At 42.1% G+C, this 19,513-nt stretch overlaps 1 protein-coding gene across 1 annotated transcript in view; it reads right to left on the bottom strand.

The window, feature by feature from the left end:
* Positions 1 to 19,513, bottom strand: part of DMD (dystrophin) — a 2,524,637-nt gene that overhangs the window by 1,504,318 nt on the left and 1,000,806 nt on the right. The window contains exons 18-20 of the mRNA XM_066577956.1: positions 18,428 to 18,551; positions 8,534 to 8,621; positions 1,780 to 2,021 (exon numbers count right to left, since the gene is read on the bottom strand). Coding sequence (XP_066434053.1) covers positions 1,780 to 2,021; positions 8,534 to 8,621; positions 18,428 to 18,551 — 454 coding nt within the window. The remainder of the gene's footprint in view (positions 1 to 1,779; positions 2,022 to 8,533; positions 8,622 to 18,427; positions 18,552 to 19,513) is intronic.

The following is a 19,513-nucleotide window of genomic DNA, read 5'->3' on the forward strand; positions in this document are numbered from 1 at the left end:
GGCCATGCAGTGTGGGCCCAAGCCCACCTGCATTAAACATGACATTTCCTCAGCTGTGATGGGCAATGCAATGGGATATATTTATGTACCGCCGGTGGGTTCCAGGGAGCCACCCATGCTGTTCGTCCACATGGACTTCACAATAGGGAGTTGTACCTGCCTGTGTCTACTTATAAAGAACCCCAGTCTGACTGGGGCATGCAGTGTGGGCTGAAGCCCACCTGCATTTAATCTGACGTTAGCTCTGCTGTCCAGGGCACTGCAATGGGATACATTTATGTACAGCCGGTGGGTTCCAGGGAGCCACCCATGCTGTGGGTGCACACGGAATTCCCATTGCGGAGTTGTACCTGCCTGTGACTATTTATAAAAAACCGCGGTCTGACTGGGGCATGCAGACACCTTGACAGAATGAATAGTGTGTGGCACATAGGTTCCCCATTGCTATGCCCACGTGTGCAGCTCCTGATGGCGGTGGCACAGGATTATATTTCTCATTGCTTCTGTACAGCATTGTGGGCTATCGTCCTGCCCCTTTTAAAGAGGGTCGCTGCCTAGCCGTGCCAACCCTCTGCAGTGTGTGCCTGCGGTTCCTCCTCATGGCAGACGCACTTATAAATAGACATGAGGGTGGCGTGGTATGAGGGCAGCTGAAGGCTGCGCAGGGACACTTTGGTGTGTGCTGTGGACACTGGGTCGTGCGGGGGGGGGGGGGGGAGTTGGGAAGCATGTAACCCAGGAGAAGTGGCAGCGGAGTGTCATGCAGGCAGTGATTGTGCTTTGTTGGAGGTAGTGTGGTGCTTAGCTAAGGTATGCATTGCTAATGAGGGCTTTTCAGAAGTAAAAATTGTTGGGAGGGGGGGGCACTCTTGCCGCTATTGTGGCTTAATAGTGGGACCTGGGAACTTGAGATGCAGCCCAACATGTAGCCCCTCGCCTGCCCTATCAGTTGCTGTGTCGTTCCCATCACTTTCTTGAATTGCCCAGATTTTCACACATGAAAACCTTAGCGAGCATCGGCGATATACAAAAATGCTCGGGTCGCCCATTGACTTCAATGGGGTTCGTTATTCGAAACGAACCCTCGAGCATCGCGAAATTTTCGTCCCGAGTAACGAGCACCCGAACATTTTGGTGCTCGCTCATCTCTAGTTATAACTTGTTTTACAAAGCTGCAGAGATATTACTTTACCGGTGGTCTCCCCCTACATTTAGTTTTTCATTGGTATCCAATTTTTGTGACCTGTATGCTCAGCAGTTATACTGGTCAGGCATTCTTAGTGCCCTCCAATTTTGTAAGGATGATGACACAGTTTGTACAGTTGAGAATGCCCACTTATCAGTAACTGGCAATTATTGATTACACTGATTATTCAGATGGACATTTCGAATAATGCCAGTAAGTGGAAATGTTAGGGAATTTTTTTACATTTTGCCCAGTCCCATGAATAGCTTTTTAACTGGATACATCAGGTGTTAACAGAGCAATATTTTATAGGCTATGTTGATGCGTTCCAGCCAATCAATAAAATATTCTTGCTTTTTAAAAAAATTTGTTTGTCTTTATCAGGCTGGCTTTGCGTTAACCTCACCAGTCATTATTGTATTTGTCCATATAAGTAATGGACTGGCAACAAATATTGTTACTGTATGAGAGACTAGAGTTTGATGTTCAGAACTCAATCATGTTGTCTTCTGTAAATTCTTCATTTAAAATGTAGAATATTTATGCAAACTATGTGAAACAGAATGTAAGCGCTTGCACATAATATCTCTCACCTTGCATTTTTGTAACTGTGTTTTGACTGTTTCTGCCTCGGAGGCTGTTATACTTTGTGCTTTTAGCCAGTTTTCAGCTGTAATTGCTGTCTGTTCCAATTGTTGTAACTGGGAGTAAAAGGCTATGATGCTATTTTGATATTCCAGCCAAGAAAGTCTCTCGCTTAGTAACTGACAAAAATCTGTCCACCGGCTGTTCAGATGTTGAGAAGACTGTTTGATGCTGTCTGCATTAAGGCCATCTAGAAAAAAAACATAAATAACATCATTATAAACAATTTGCACAAATCTTCAAAGTTATCCTACGGATAAAAAACAAGCATCAGTTTGTAGCTGGCTATTACTGGTTCCCATAAGAATATAAAGATGTTTGTTTTTTTTAAAGTATCAAGTGTATTTGCACTGATGGCTAAACATCTATCTTAAAGTATACAAAAAACTGCCTCAGGGTACTCACCAGGCTTAATAACAATAATTAACACCAAAATTCTCCAAAGGGCAAGAAAGATTCCGATTCAATACAAATGCCTGCCTAGCAAACCTAGGAGCACTAAGCCATAATATATGCCATTCAATGCTGCTGCAATATGCTGTATACTGTGCTTTACAGAGCTCTCCTCAGGGGTCTGGGGTTACTGGAGGTGCACCCACCTAAATGATAGTAATCACTGGGTGGGACCCCTAAAAAGTAACCTTTATTGATTTATTTAATGAGTAAAAGGTCCTATATTCAGGACCAACATGAAAGGACCACAAACAAATATACTTCTCCAATTTAGGCTACAAGCTAGTATTGAAGAAATGTCCAAAAATACACAATGGACCCGCCCAGGGCAAAGCGGTCCTGTGTATTTGGATTAGTATTAGAGTGATAAACGTGTATCAATTTAAGTCACTATAGAGCGCGACCGGACTAATACCCATCAGTGATAGTTCTCTATCTATGATGCTGCGATAGAAATATGCCGGTTGCCACATAGATAGAGTACTGATATTCGGGTAAAATTGTGTATACTCTTAGCACAACGACTGTTGTGCACGTAGCTCTGTTCTGTGGCTATATCATTTTATATAACAAGTACTACGCGTTTCGTCATGTATGACTCATCAGGAACTAAACTTGGTTTCAGAAACAGAACTGGTCCTGAGAAATGGACACCAAAAATGGCTCAATATAGCCTATGAGATGCCCACACGGGGCGAACCTCTACTGCTCTGTACTATGGTATAGGTGGGGTTAATCTCTGATAGTTTCCCCAGGTGCTAAATTAGCTACCAACCTAACCTGTAGCTAGCTATCTAAGGTTTGATGAGGTTAGCTGAAGTGGCTATCTATGATACATGTGGTGCATCAAAAGACTGCTTGCCCTAATAACCCCAAAAGCCCGAGGCCCAAAATAAGAAAGCAGCAACAGCACAGAGTCTCCTGCCTACCATCTAAGCTCATGCTTAGCATGCTATGGCAAAACGCAATTTCCTCTACACGGCTTCCAATGAAATCTATTCTGTGTGGATTCCGCATAGAAGGCTTCCATTGAAGTCAATGGAAGCTGTCGGACCAGCAGCTCTTCCGCAGTCGTCATTGCAGAAAGGTCGCAGCATCCACGTCATCTCCTAGTGATGGCACGGCATAATTTGTACTGTGCATGTGCGCTGGCGTGACAGCTGGCACATCTGCAGCACAGACTAAAAGACTGCGGACAGGTATGTAGGGGTCTCCGGCTGGGCACAGGGTCAGATACTGCTGCAGGATCAAGCATGCGGAGTCCAACCCGTCCTGCCCCATGTGCAGGCGGCCTTAAGCTAATTCAGGAAGATGCTACGATTTCTAGAACATGCCCAGTTTGCAGATGTCCACGCTTTAAAATACCTTCTAGTAGCCTCAGTGCTGTGAAAATGGATTCCACAATGCTCATCATCTAAGGGGTGCCGTGGGTAACTGAATGGATATTCAAGACGTTGAATCGATAGATGAAGTTTTTATATTAAGTTAAAGGGAGAGAAGCATGTTACAATAAGGCTGCCTGTCCACGGGCGAGTTTTCATTGCGTTCTCCGCGGCGACAATCTGGCCGCGGGGAACGCAGTGAAAGCTCACCATAGCGTTGCTATGACGAGTGCTTCCCCCCTGTCCACGAGCGAAGAGTCACTGTGATTCCCCTATCTGTCAGATAGGCTGACCGCGGAGATCCGTCTGCTGGCTTCTGCTCCCACAACACCCGTGGACAGGCAGCCTAATACTTTTTTTTAAAATGTCAGTACATAGCCTCCAACATATACTTATGGCTAAAAATGATGTCAGTATTTGCAAACAGCACTGCGGGTGGCACAAACCCTAACTAACGTAGTATTTCGCAGTATACTGCATCTTCCAATCTTAACTGTTACTCATGCAGAATTAGGGTCTGATTCACCTTCAGCACTGTTGGTACATACTGACATCATTTTTAGCCATAGGTGTATCTTGGAGGATGTGTACTGACATTTGGAAAAATATAGAAAATATGAATTATTGTAACATGCCTCTCTCAATTTAGCTCAATATAACAACTTTATCCATGGATCTAAATCAGTAACCAATGGAACTTCTTAGATGGCGAGTTTCTGTCATACCGCCTTGTCATATCTATCTCATCTCTGTCTCTATATTTAATATCTATCTATCTCTCTATCTAATATCTATCTAAATGTATCAGTGAGTATGTGGTCACTTTCTGTGATCTTTAAAGGGGTTGTCCCGCGCCGAAACGGGTTTTTTTTTTTTTTTAACCCCCCCCCCCCCGTTCGGCGCGAGACAACCCCGATGCAGGGGTTAAAAAAACCACCCGCACAGCGCTTACCTGAATCCCGGCGGTCCGGCGTCTTCATACTCACCTGCTGAAGATGGCCGCCGGGGTCTGCTCTCTTCGTGGACCGCAGCTCTTCTGTGCGGTCCATTGCCGATTCCAGCCTCCTGATTGGCTGGAATCGGCACGTGACGGGGCGGGGCTACACGGAGACGGCATTCTGCACGAGCGGCCCCATAGAAGACAGAAGAAGACCCGGACTGCGCAAGCGCGGCTAATTTGGCCATCGGAGGCCGAAAATTAGTCGGCACCATGGAGACGAGGACGCCAGCAACGGAGCAGGTAAGTATAAAACTTTTGATAACTTCTGTATGGCTCATAATTAATGCACAATGTACATTACAAAGTGCATTAATATGGCCATACAGAAGTGTACAGACCCACTTGCTGCCACGGGACAACCCCTTTAACTGTTTGATAAATCCCTTTCTGTGATTCTATCTATCTATCTATCTCATATCTATCTATCTATCTATCTATCTATCTATCTCATATCTATCTATCTCATATCTCTCTATTTAATATCTCTCTATCGAATATTTATTCATCTATCTATCTCATATCTATCTATCTATCTATCTATCTATCTATCTATCTCATAGCTATCTAATATCTCTATATCTATCTAATATCTCTCTATCGAATATTTATCTATCTCATATCTCTCCATCTAATATCTCTCTATCGAACATTTCTCTATCTATCTATCTCATATCTATCTAATATCTCTCTATCGAACATTTCTCTATCTCCTATCTATATATCTTTCTATCTCATGTCTATCTTTCTAATATCTCATGTCTATCTTTCTATCTATCTATCTATCTATCTATCTATCTATCTATCTATCTATCTATCTATCTATCTATCTATCTATCTATCTATCTATCTATCTATCTATCTATCTATCTATGTTATCTAGACTATCCTTTTTTCCAGAATGTTTTGCTGTGGAAAAACATTCTAGCTATTGTATTTTGCAAACAATTAAGTCTGCAAACAGTTGGTTTACCATTCAGGTGTGAAAAACGTGAAGCGTACCAAGTCACATCAAACAGTAAGTGGATGCGCAAACAATGATAAGCCAATTACATTATGCATTCATTGTTGCTGAAATATTGAGTTGATAAGCATGCTATTCCCAAAGGAAATGGGTCATTACTTAAAGTGCATCCCTTCATTTTACTGTCTTGCGTACCCTGCATATGACTGCATAATATACAAGCTTACCTTAATCATACCTTTTATGCAAGTACAATGAAAATGGCACTTTAACAGGCAAACCTGCCAAGAGTTCTTATCATTAACTAGTTCAACTGGAGAAAAAAAGTCCCAATTTGTGTGACAATAGTCAGAATATGATGCAATTAATAACATTTAAAGGAAATCACAACTACAAAAAATGTCAAAAAAATTGATGTTATCTCAAGAAACCATGAGACGTTCAGTCTTAGTATCCATTTATTTCAGAAGCCCTTATACTGTATATACTGAGCCAGAATATTCATTCTACATTTACTGAACTTATTTTCTGAAGATGTGGTACATTTATTTAAAAATGAAATGATAATAATGCTTTTATCATGGCCTGGGCTTGGCCACATGGACTGTAAACTATCAGAACCATGTTGACTTTTTCCTATGTGAACCTGTCTTTGACGGTTTAGTTTTACAGCTGAGCATCGAAGTTCTGCAGCCGGTTTCATTATGGATTTAGACATAAATGTAGTCAGTGTTAATCGAACAAATCAGCATATGGCAGCTGAACAAGATTTTTGTGTAGATTTGTCACGGAAACTGCCACCAAACATTGACATGAACTATGTTCTGGATTTCCCTAGCATTCAATAGAATGCTAAAATGATGCAGATTTCACCTTCCCCACTCTCCCCTCCATTCCCCAGTGCTGCCCTTCTGGTGCCCAGTCTTCCACTGCTCTCCACTTCTGGCTTCAATAAACCAGCAATGATGTCACTGATATCAGAGGCATGTGACTGCCTGCATCCAATCACCTGCTGATTTCAGCCAGTAATCAGATACAGTAGTAACATAGCCTGTTGTTGGAATTGCTCTACAGGCAGAAAGGTAAACCAGTGGGTGATCAGGCATCGGGGTAACAGAAGTGGGAAAGGTCAGTATGGCTTCTTTTATTTCTTCTTATATGTTCTATAATAAACACATATGCAGGACACAACCCCTTGATACTCGCGGCCTGGAGGACATGGAACAAGCTACGCCGAGACAGCCAGACCTCACCCCACACATCCCCACATCTGTCACTAACAAATAATCCCAACTTCCAAAACGGCAACCCTCATAACATTTTTATCGAATGGAGGGCCAAAGGAATAGACTCAGTAGACAAAATACTACACAAAAGCGAATACTAACACACGAAGAAATGAAACAAAAATATCCTGAACTCCCAATTCCACTATTCTCATACCTGCAAGTCAGACACTACGTTACGGGACTTATACTACAGCTTAAAGAACCAGACTGGACACAAACAAATAATAGTTGGATTGCTAGGACAATGGGAACAAGGGGAATGATCTCCAAACTATACAGGGCAATAAGACACATGAGAGAGCAAGACGACATCGACCCAGGGGTTGGGAAATGGTCCCTGGATGACCCGGACTTCACACCCACACTAATTATGGAATCACTGAAGTCGGCACATAAATATCTGCCGTCAACAAGATTCCTAGAAATGAGATTACAGGTAATACACAGGTCATACCTAACTCCAGCCAGAGGATACCATATGGGAATCTACACTACATCAAATTGCTTTAAATGCCAGACACCAAATGCTAACTTGTACCACAGCTTATGGACATGCCCCCAGATACAAGCCTTTTGGACCAGAATAGGCGAATATACAACAACACACCTGACAAATTTCTGCCCACAAGAACCAACATGGGCAATCTTCAGATACCTAGATCCCAAGAAATATCACTGCTCATGGGGAGTCAGAAAACTACTACACTTTATAGCAGCAGCGGGACTAAAAGCCATTTTACAAACGTGGTTACAACCATCGGACCCCCCATTCAGATTGTTTCTAGACAAACTAGCATTTCTGTTCCAAATGGACTGGGCAGAGACATCACTATTCAAGGAGAAAATGGTACAAGCCTTCTTTGAAACCTGGGACAGCTTTATCCAATTAATGCCACAGAGGGTAAAAGAAAAACTGAGAAACTGTTTCCAATACATCTGCTGGTTCCAAGAACAAGTGGCAGTGGGTGAGCCACCAGTTTAGGGTGAAATGATGGTCGTGCCGTGGCCGCGTGGGGCCTCGACAATACACGAAGATCTCCAACAAAAAGAAAAAAAAAAAGACCAACAGATCAACACACCAACAATCAAAACAGGCCAAGAAGTTGATTTAACATATTTGTTTTCTGTCTTTTACTTCCCCCCCCCCCCCTACATGACCCTCTCCCCCTCCCCCATACTCCCACTCCCATATACCCCTTTCCTATCTGACTTTATTTTAAGATTTTGTTAGGTTAATATAGTTAAAAATATGAAAAACACAGGCTAGGAGAAATCATATATTTGTAATCGGAAAAATCAACAAACATGATGTAACGTCAAATGATTATCCTGACTTGTTCAATAAAAAACATGTTTAAAAAAACACATATGCAGGAAGCTATTGTTTATTTTTGTTGTTTTTTTTTCAAAATGACCATTAAAAGCTTTTTTCAAAAATATTGCTGGTGCTTTCTCATACAGAGATACAACATTTTATAGCTGATTTACTGATCTTTTAATATAAATGAAAATTACTGTGTGCTGGAGTACTGTATGTATATTCAAGCAATGGGAATAAAGCCATTTTTGTAAAAAAATACTATCAAGAGATCAATTAGATTAACTTTCATTAATTACCATTTGACATCTGTTCGGCCAGTGTCTGGGCATTTCTGTTGGCTTCTTGCAACTTTCTATTCTTTTCAGGCTTCTCTCTTTCTATGGCCTATAAAAGGAGGGGGGAGAAAAAAAGATAATCTATTGCCAGTATCATAGAATGGTAGAGTTGGAAGGAACCTCCAGGGTCATCTGGTCCAACCCCTGTTCAGTGCAGGATTTACTAAATCACCCCAGACAGATGTCTGTCCAGCCTCTGTTTGAACACTTCCATTGAAGGAGAACTCACCACCTCCCGTGGTAACCTGTTCCACTCATTCATCACCCTCAGTGTCCGAAAGTTTTTTCTAATATCTAATTTGTGTTTCCTCCCTTTCAGTTTCATCCCATTGCTTCTATTCTTTCCTTATGCAAATAAGAAATCTAGATCTTGAGATTACATAGATGTATATCAGGTTTGTAGTAACAGAATTTGTAAATGGAATAAGGTAATTTTTTTCACCTCTGTAGCCATCCTAACCAGGAGGTGGCTTGGGAGTTATCTGTGCCTCCAGGCCTTAAAAAGCCATGGACCTCCTACCAGCCACTATAGTCATAATGTGCTTGATTTGGTGTAAAATACTTATCACTTGAATGTCTTAATGTTTTTTTTGCAGTTTCTGCACTTGTAATGAACTGCCTGCCACTGTTCTAATATTACTTTGTTCCTAGTACATGTTTTCATAGTACTCTATCTACAATTAATAAATAGTATAATTTGTTAAATGTACGCTTCTATGAAACTATAAACTAGTGATTACCAACTTTACTAACATGATGGAGCCACTGAAAAAATATTTTTGTTGTTAAGTCATGCCTCACTAAAGTGTACCAACACTTTCAGGTAACATTTTAGAATACGCTGTCATCTGTATGTACATGAGATATAGCAATATTTTTGGCCATTATATGACTTTTATATAGAATTTTTTCATAATTTTTCCCTTGCAGGCTCTATGTCTCATTTTCAGTTGTCTCTGAGGTAGTGAGTGGACACTAGCTGCCATGATGGCTCCTATAAACAACACATGGAGAAAACAGCAGATTGTAGCATTTCAGGTGCTAGGTTGGAGCCATGGGTGTAGTAGCCATGCGGGACTGGAGAGTAGTCAGGAGGTAGTCGGTGGTCGTTAACAGATTGTCCTAGTTTGCAGTACAAATGGAGGAGGTCAGTAGTGTTCCCAGGAGGGGTGACAGAGGTAGTTAACAGGTGGACATGGTTTGCAGGAGATGAGCAGGTTGAGGAGATGATGCTTGATTAAGACAGTGAAGCACAATAATCATGCAAAGAGCTGGAGGAAAGGCCAGGCTTTTAAAGAAAAACCTAATTAGAAGCAGGGTGGGGCCAGGGCAGGGAGGCAGGAACTAGATTACCAGGAGCATAGTACAAGGCTAGGTTCAACAGGTGAACTTGTCCAGCAAGCTGGATAGCCTACTAGGAGGGGACACTGTCTGGCGCACAGGAGGTCCCATGTTTGAGTCTTGACAGTTGACTGCTCCTTCCAGGAGGACCTCTGAAATGTTCCATGGGCAGATTTCCTGGATACCTTCTATAAAATTCCCTTGCCAGCCTAAGGACATGAATATTGGTGGCTGTCTCCCAGGAATTTTCCTCAGGACCACATATCTGCAACTGCTCCAGGTAATGCAGTTTGCCTTGGTGTCTACGGAAGTCCAGGATCTTCTTCACAAGAAATTCATCCTGCCGTTGTAATTTTACAGGAGGGGTAGGTAGTTGTTGTCTTTCAACAAAGGTATTTTCCTAGGATGTGTGAAAGACCGAATGGATTCAGAAACTTTCTGGGAGCTTTTTGTGGAAGGCCACCTGGCTGATCCTTGCTGTAACTTGAAAGGGTCCGATGAATCTTGGCCAAGTTTGGCAGAAGGTACATAAGGTTTTAAATTTTTAGGTGATAACCACACCTTATCACCCACTTGGAAGGAGGGGGCCACTTGGCGATGCCTGTCTATCACCTGCTTATTAGCATTTTGGGGTTCCTGTAAGGTTTACCTTCAACTTCTCTCTCGGACAATGCTGTCAGTCTGTAATGGGAAGGCCAGGAATGAAGATGGGGTGAGTACCATAATTGGCATAGAACAGGCTCTGGATGGTTGAGCTGTGTTTGGCATTATTGTATGTGAACTGCGCCATTGGTAGATAATCATCCCAGTTGTCCTGGGGATAAGAAGTGAAGCAGCAAAGATACTGCTTCCGAGTCTAGTTTATTCTCTCAGTTTGGCCATTAGTCTGAGGTTGAAAAGCCAAAGACAGGTTCACAGTGATTTCTTGGGCTGTACAGAAGTGCTTACAGAATCTCAATGGGAATTGGACCCCTCTGTCAGAGACCAAATCATCAGGAATTCCATGCAGTCTGAATATTTATACGATCATCACTTTCATGGTGTGCTCAGCTGTGGGAATTCGTTTGAGGGGAATGAAGTGAGCCGTCTTTGTAAGTTGGTCCACGATGACAAGAATGGTGGTCATTCCTTTTGAGTGGGGCAGATCCACAATGAAGTCCATAGATATAGATCCCTATGGTCTGGAATGAACTGGAAGGGTCTGTAGTAAACCCAGAGGGTGAGCTCGTGGTGACTTGTTCTGAGCAAATACTTTGCAAGAGGTGATGTACATCTTCACATCCCTCCTGCAGTCGGGCCACCAAAAGGAACAAAGCAGGAGTTCCAAAGTCTTTGTGACCCCAAGGTGACCAGCAAGCTTGGAATCATGGACTAGTTTAAGGACTTCTAATCAACAAGCCTCAAGAACATATGGTTGGTGTTCTTGCCTCCAAATTCCATTTTTGAAAGAAAGCTACACATCCTTAGAAAGACGACTCAGGAAAGGGTCATTTTCTTATCCTCCCTTAAACTTTGTTAGAAGGTCTTCAGAGTGCAGGATGCCCCACAAATTTTGGGGGGAGAGAATTGAGTAGTCTGTGTTTGACCGCTATTCAGACTCTGAAAATATCCTGGACAAGGCATCCACCTCGCAAATTTTGGAACTGGCATGGTAGGATATGATGAAATTCAACCTGGAGAAAACCAGGTCCCATCGTGCTTGTATCGCAGATGACCTCTGGCCAATACAGAGAAAATCTACGTTTTTATGCTTTGTAAGAACTGCTACTGGATAATGGGCTACTTCCAAGAGATGCCTTCATTCGGTGAAAGCCACCTTGATGGCCAAAAGCTCCTTGTTCCCAACATCATAGTTTTTCTCCGCGGTTGATAAGGTGTAGGACAGAAATGCACAAGGATGCATCTTATCTCCCACTTATTGTTACAGGATAGCTCCAACTGCAACTCATAGGCGTCCACCTAAACAACAAAAGGCAGTTTGGGTCTTGAGTGGCTCAGTACTGTTGCTGAAGTAAATAGAGTCTTTAGTTTCTCCAAAGCAATATCTGCCTAAAGGGACCAGGAAAGCGTGAGTGCTTTTTTGTAAGAGGGGTGATATGAGAGATGGCCTTTGAGAAGTTCTTAGTAAATCTTCTGTAGCAGTTCGCAAAACTGATTAGGTGCTGTACTTCCTTCAAATTTCTTGCGATGGGCCAATCCAGGATGGGGTCCATACTTAGGCTATCTGGGGAGATAATATATCCCAGGAATTGCATTTGAGTCAATTAAAAGTCGCACTTCTCTAGTTTGATATAGAGATTATTGTTAGGTTGTTCTGCTGGAGTTTGTTGTTCTACAGGGTTCCAGAAGTATACCTGCACAGGGGAGAGTTAATTGAGCTGGTTTGGTGTGGTTGTTTAGGTCAGCCAATCCCCTGGGTCTGGATGTAGATATATACCCCAGCCCCTCTGCAATGAGGATGCTGTATTTCCGCAGTCTTGTCTGCTGTTTGAGTAATGTCTGGTCAGCTTGCTGTGTGTGTAGTATCCTGTGCTGCCTGTTTAGTGTCTTGTTAGAGTAGGGACTGCAAGACACGAGGAGCCTTGTCATGGCCTTGCAGCTTAAATTCATTGGCCAATGTACAAACTAATCCCTCACTTTTATATTCCACTTTACCATCTGCTTTAGTGTGCGAGGTTGTGTGGTAAGTGAGTTTGTGCATTTAATGTGTCAGTTCCACCTGGTTCCGAGTATCACCCTTTCAGGGAGAGCAGGGCCAAGGTTCTAGCATGGGGCCACCTTTATAGAGGCGATCGTTCTGCTCATAGGTAGGGCCAAGTCAGCTTCCCTGCAGCACAGGATCAGAATTCCTTAACCCGTGTCTTCGGGTCACGTGTGGGACTGGTGCTTATTTGCCCACACAAACGTAGCAATTATTCTTCTGGAGTCATTCCAAGACCACCCAAACATGCCTACAATATTCCTCCAAGTTATTAGAGAAGATAAGGATGACATTGAGATATGCCACTAGGAACTGGTCCGACAGGTCTCGAAATACATTGTTGATAAAGTGCGGGAAAGTGGTGGGAGCATTGCAAAGGCCAAATGGCATCACTAGGTATTCAAAATGACTGTACCTTGTCCTAAAAGCAGTCTTCTATTCGTACCCTGGACTAATCCATACAAAGTTATATGCCCTTCTTAGATCTAGTTTAGAGAATCTTGGCAGAGCAGAGTCTCTAATAATTCTGGAATCAAAGGAAGGGGGTAGCAATTCTTGACCGTAATGTTATTTAACTCCCTGTAATCGATACATGGACACAGGGTTGAGTCACTCTTCTCCACAAAAATATGAACGCCCCAGCCAGGGAAAAAGAAGGTCGAATGAATCCCCTTTTCAAATTTTTGTCCAGGTATTCTCAGAGCACATTCAACTCCAGTTCTGAAATGTTGTGGATCCACCCCAATGGAATAGCAGCATCAGGGAACAACTGCACTGGGCAATCATAAGGCCAATGAGGTGGCAGCTGGTCAGCTTTCTTCTTGCTGCAGACATCCCTGAACATCTGGTACTGAACCAGTAACTTCTTAAAGTCCTGTTGATCATCTTTGGGGTCTTCACTGGAGAGAGGGAAAACTCTGCGATCTTGTGGGTCTGAGGATTCAGAAATTAAGCTGAATGTATGGTTATATTTCCACTTTATTTTTGAAAGTAAATCCTAAGCGACATGTTTCGGCACAACATTGTTCCTTTTTCAAGCTTTAAAGCAAATGACCGAATGCTACACAAATATATACATACACATATCCATGTACTTACTCATAGGAGTTTGTAAATGGTGCCATGCATCACTGTCTGACGTCATCTACGGGGAAGGGGTTCCCTACGTAAAAAACGTAATGTACGTACTCGTTTTGTGGAACACAAATCGCGTTCCAAATTCTAAATGAACTTTATCAAACTGTCAATCTGACAATATTCGTTCTTCTATATAGTTATAAACAGGAGGCTCGGAATAGTAGTAAAACACACATATATCCCATCTATAAATGGCATAGTTTTAAATAGGGAGAGTTATCAAGAATAGAGATGAGCGAGCATACTCGTCCGAGCTTGATGCTCGTTAGAGTATTAGGGTGCTCGAGATGCTCGTTACTCAAGACAAGCACCACGCGGTGCTCATCTCGATTAAACGAGCACTGACCATTGAATTCAATGGAGCTGGCAATACAGGCGGCTCCATTGAAAGCAATGGGCTGCCGGCTAGCGCGGGATGAATTTTTGGGAAGGGCTTAAAAATATAAGCCCTTACCTGAAATTCATCCAGAAATGTGTAAAAAGTAAAAAAAAAATATACTCACCTTGTGTCGGCAGAACGATGTTAGCCCATTGAATTCAATGGAGCCGGCAATACAGCCGGCTCCATTGAAAGCAATGGGCTGCCGGCAAGTGCGGGATGAATTTTCGGCAAGGGCTTAAAAATATAAGCCCTTACCTGAAAATCATCCTAAAATGTGTAAAAAGTAAAAAAAAAAATATACTCACCTTGTCCCGGCAGAACGATGTTAGCCCATTGAATTCAATGGAGCCGGCAATACAGCCGGCTCCATTGAAAGCAATGGGCTGCCGGCAAGTGCGGGATGAATTTTCGGCAAGGGCTTAAAAATATAAGCCCTTACCTGAAAATCATCCTAAAATGTGTAAAAAGTAAAAAAAAAAATATACTCACCTTGTCCCGGCAGAACGATGTTAGCCCATTGAATTCAATGGAGCCGGCAATACAGCCGGCTCCATTGAAAGCAATGGGCTACCGGCGATCGCACAATGAATTTTCGGGAAGGGCTTAAATATATAAGCCCTTCCCTGCAATTCATCCAGAAATGTGTAAAAATAAAAATATATATATATACTCACCTAGTCCCGGCAGACGGAGTTCAGCCACGGCCAGCTGGCAGTTCTCCTGAACTGCTCTCTGTAGTATTCAGCAGCCGGGGATTTAAAATCCCCGCCTGCTGAATGAGCTGCCTCTGATTGGTCACAGCCTGACCAATCAGAGCAGCTCTCACTCACACCCATTCATGAATTCATGAATGGGTGTGTGAGTGCTGCCACTGATTGGCTCAGCTCAGCTGTCTGCCGGGACCATGTGAGTATATATATTTTTTTACACATTTCTGTATTGCCGGCTCCATTGAATTCAATGGGCTAACATCGTTCTGCCGGGACAAAGTGAGTATATATTTTTTTTACTTTTTACACATTTTAGGATGATTTTCAGGTAAGGGCTTATATTTTTAAGCCCTTCCCGAAAATTCATCCCGCACTCGCCGGCAGCCCATTGCTTTCAATGGAGCCGGCTGTATTGCCGGCTCCATTGAATTCAATGGGCTAACATCGTTCTGCTCTGCCACAGCTGTTACAGCTGTGGCAGAGGAGAACGATCGTTATGCTGACAGTGCGGGGGGGGGGGGGGGTCTCACTCTTGCCACTATTGTGGCTTAATAGCGAGACCTCGGAGCCTGAAATGCAGCCCTGCATGTTGCTCCTCGCCTGCACTATCCATTTCTGTGTTTTTTACATGACTTTGGTGATTTGCTAAGATTTTCACAAATGAAAACCTTAGCGGAGCACCAGTCATATACAAAAATGCTCGAGTCGCCCATTGACTTCAATGGGGTTCGTTACTCAAAACGAACTCTCGAGCATCACTGAAAGTTCAACTCGAGTAACGAGCACTCGAGCATTTTGGTGCTCGCTCATCTCTAATCAAGAACTGTTATTAATATGAAGATAAATAGTATTCTATATAAAAAGCGTGATCAATTAGCCATCATAATAGCAGTTTTATATCATAAAAATATTAGTAATAAAATCCATTAACCATCATGAAAATTAATAATTATCTATATAGATTTGGCATAATTTGTGTATTAAGTAAAATGAAACCTATTCACATATATATAATAATGAATAAATGCTGTAAGTAAAGATATATACATCTGTGTTATTAGCTATAAATATATAAAATATCAATATTGGTTATGCATAAAAAAGAAATTACTATATGGTATTTACATTTTTTCTAAAACCTCATTCAAACAGTTAGGTACCAGGGTCTTCAAATGGAAAATCCTAAACACCTCCTTACAACGAAGATCGCTTATGGATTTAGATAGCACTTGTTCCAGTGGGGTTCCACAGAATGAGTACGTACATCACGTTTTTTACTAAATTCTCATTCAATAATAAAATGGGAATGTAACCATACATTCAGCTTTATTTCTGAACGGTATGAACCCACAAGGGTGTTGAGTTTTTCCTCTCTCCAGTGATTTTCCAGATTAAAGCATCTGATTAATTGGGCAGCTTTCCACTCCAGACATCTCTCCTAAAGATTGGATCGTGAATGAGCACTATCTATTTCTATGCATACCAGGACATGTGGTGCTAGTGGGTATTCCCTAACCAGAGTAATCCCATCTAGCACCAGGTAAGTTAACACTCATTTTTTCTTCCTGCTGTTGCTCCAGTGAGATTAATTAACCCATTCACGTGATAGATTTTTATTTCTATCCTCTGGGTCTTGCACTGGTGCCATCTTGCAGTTTTCTTTACAGTACAGTGACGGGAAGGCAATGGTCTTTGACTTTCAGTTTATAAAGGAATTATGGGTAGAGAACCAGGGGATCTCGGGAATCACCAGAAATCTAGGGGACGAGATGAGCTGGATGCTGATCATTTTTTGGTGGTCAGGCTTTATGCAGAGCTCCAGGTCAATTGTCCTATGTGACTGGTCCCGAGGACAAGGGTGACCCATCCAAGGTTTCCACATCAATAGGTATGGGCTTAGGTCTGGTTGCAATGTTTTTATTAAGTCCATGAAGTTTCCTCCTGATCCTGAATCCAACATCGCTGAGCACTGCATCCTCTGATTTCCCATTAAGATCTCTATTGGAAGGACAAAATGGCGGAATGGAGGAAGGGTTTTTCACACTGTCTTGAAATACCGGTGCAAAGGTTGAAGAGATGACGCTTGATCAAGGCAGTGGAGCACAATAATCATGCAAAGAGCTGGAGGAAGGGACAGGCTTTTATAGAAAGTCCTAATTAGAAGCAGGGCAAGGCCAGGGCAGGGAGGCAGGAACTAGATTAACAGGAGCATAGTACAAGGTTATGTTCAGCAGGGGAGCTTATCCAGCAGGCTGGACAGCTCACTGGGGAGGAACACTATCTGGAGGACAGGAGGTTCCATGTTCGAGTCCTGATACAAATTCTATTCACGGAGATAGAGAGGGCCCAAAGTTAAATCAAATAAGTTCTTCATAGATAGGAATGAACCCTGAGGCCTCAGTCACATGCGCGCCAATCCGCCCATGTTTCTGGACAATAAGACAGCCGTATCACATGCAGACAAATCTCTGCATGACCGACTCCATTGCTAGCCATATGTTCTTCTTTCTGGCTGGTACGGAGAGTCGTCCACACCTGTAGTGCGGCCGTCTTATCGTCCAGAAACACGGGTGGATCGGTGCCCATGTGACTGAGCCCTAAAACTAAATTGTACTAGAAAAATTTTAAATAACGGGCTACATAAAAGATTTCAGTAGATGTGGAACAGGAAATCACTTACTAATAGCAGCTGCAGCAGCCACATTTGTGTGTTTCTCTCCTACCAGCAACAGCTTCCTCCTCTCCTATCTCTATGCTCAGCATAAAACAACACTCTCCTCCCCTTCTTGTGTTCTGTCTAGATGTTTCTGTTACTAGAGAGAGACTTTACTTGACATTAGGTAGTGAAAAGCATTTTAGAAAGAGATGATACCGCTAGTAGTTAGCATTTATAATAATTTTTCAGCATATAAATTTCACTTTAGACAAATAAAGGGATTTGTACTTTTCCTAGTTATCACATTGACTTTTATATTCACAAAAGTTGTCTCACAGTGCAGCATCTCAAAGAAGCTTGATTTGGGGCAGGTAGAAAGGCACAACATCCTTTGTTTCTTAGTGCTACATTGAGACCGAAATGCCTAAATTCTTTGCCTGCCTGACAATCCGTTTATCATTCAAACTGTAAAGTCTTGTGGCTTCTAGGTTCTGGGCGACCCCTGATCAGGTTCCAGGAGCCCCATTGTTCTAGCCAGTGTGATATACTAAGAGTAATAGGCAGCATCAGCATTGTCCACTACACATGACAGTGTGATTGGCACTCCTAGAAAGTTGAACCTGTATTAACTAAATGATACTAAGCAGCCACCCTGCAAAAGGATGTGTGGCTGACAGTATAGTACATGACCGCCCTCTGGCTCTCCGTGCACTTATTGTATTTTTTAGTGACTAGAAAAAGTGAGCATCATTTGAGTAACATGGAGGCCCCAGACAAAAAAATCTTTTTTACGTTTTTACATAAAGGAACGCTGCAATGAAGGCTGAGTGATAACCTCTGTATTAAATGTTTTAATAACTTGTGCAACTGTTGTTCTCTTGGGTACTAAATAAGAAACTAAACCAAAAAATCTGAAAGAATAGCTTACTTTAACTTTCTTTGTGAGGTCAGTGAAGTCTCCTTCTTTCTTAAATATTGCAAATTCAGGGCTTTGCAGCACAGCTTCGGAGCGTGTCATCCAGCTATGCAGTTCTGTTAAATCAGTATCAAATCTAGGGAAAACAAAATAAGACAGTTCATAGTCTAGAAAAAATGATGTGCAGAAATGTCTTGAAACAAAGGCCAGCTGCTGTTATGAACCAAAGTTTTAGGGAAAACAACAATAATCAAAGTAATATACTGTATAAGAAAAATATTTTTGTTGTATTTTTATAGTTTCTTTTAAATTATTCTGTATTGCACAGGTTCTACACAATTATTGCTTTGCAGATATTGCCGAAATAAAAGTATGTGACAAGTTAGAGAATTACTTTTGGCAGGGAAGGTCTAATGTGCAAGTGGTGTATGAAAAAAACATGCATATAGCTCACATTTGACAGCAATACTTGTTGTAGTTGAATACTGAATAATAGTTGCTAAATATTCTATGAAAAAAATGACAGATATATCCACAGGGACACATTCAGAAATATGTCCACTAGCAAAAAGGAAAGATGCAATTAATACTTGAACATGTTTTGTGACAAATGCAATAGCAAGAAACGTATGTATTTATGTTGTTTGTTCACATTTGTCAACACGCAGGGGATAAAAAAGAAATCACTAGACCCCAACTGTACGGGACTTAGTATAGTCCCCGGTATAGCTCTATAGCAAAACGCAGAGGATGTATGGCTCCCTAGTACAGAGCCCTGTAGCCTCCATATGTTTCTGGATAGGCTTTGTTGACTCTTAGATGTATAAAGCTGTTATCCTCTAGAAGCAAAGCCTCTAAATGTGGTATCCAATGGAGTATGGCATAACCTTTTTGTTTTATCAAGGCATACAGAGGTACAGTAGAAGAGCCATACAAAATAGAGTTGTACTATAATCTTATGAATGGACGCTTAGGTCTCATACCCAAGGCCGGGTCGGATTCCGACTGCAAAATCTCACAGCGGAATCAGACCCGGTGCCCCCCAGAGACCCATACTCACCTATCCGGATCCGCCGTGAGTGTCTTGGCCGGCGAGTC

This window comes from Eleutherodactylus coqui, chromosome 1 (assembly GCF_035609145.1).
Source record: "Eleutherodactylus coqui strain aEleCoq1 chromosome 1, aEleCoq1.hap1, whole genome shotgun sequence".
Lineage (NCBI taxonomy): Eukaryota > Metazoa > Chordata > Amphibia > Anura > Eleutherodactylidae > Eleutherodactylus > Eleutherodactylus coqui.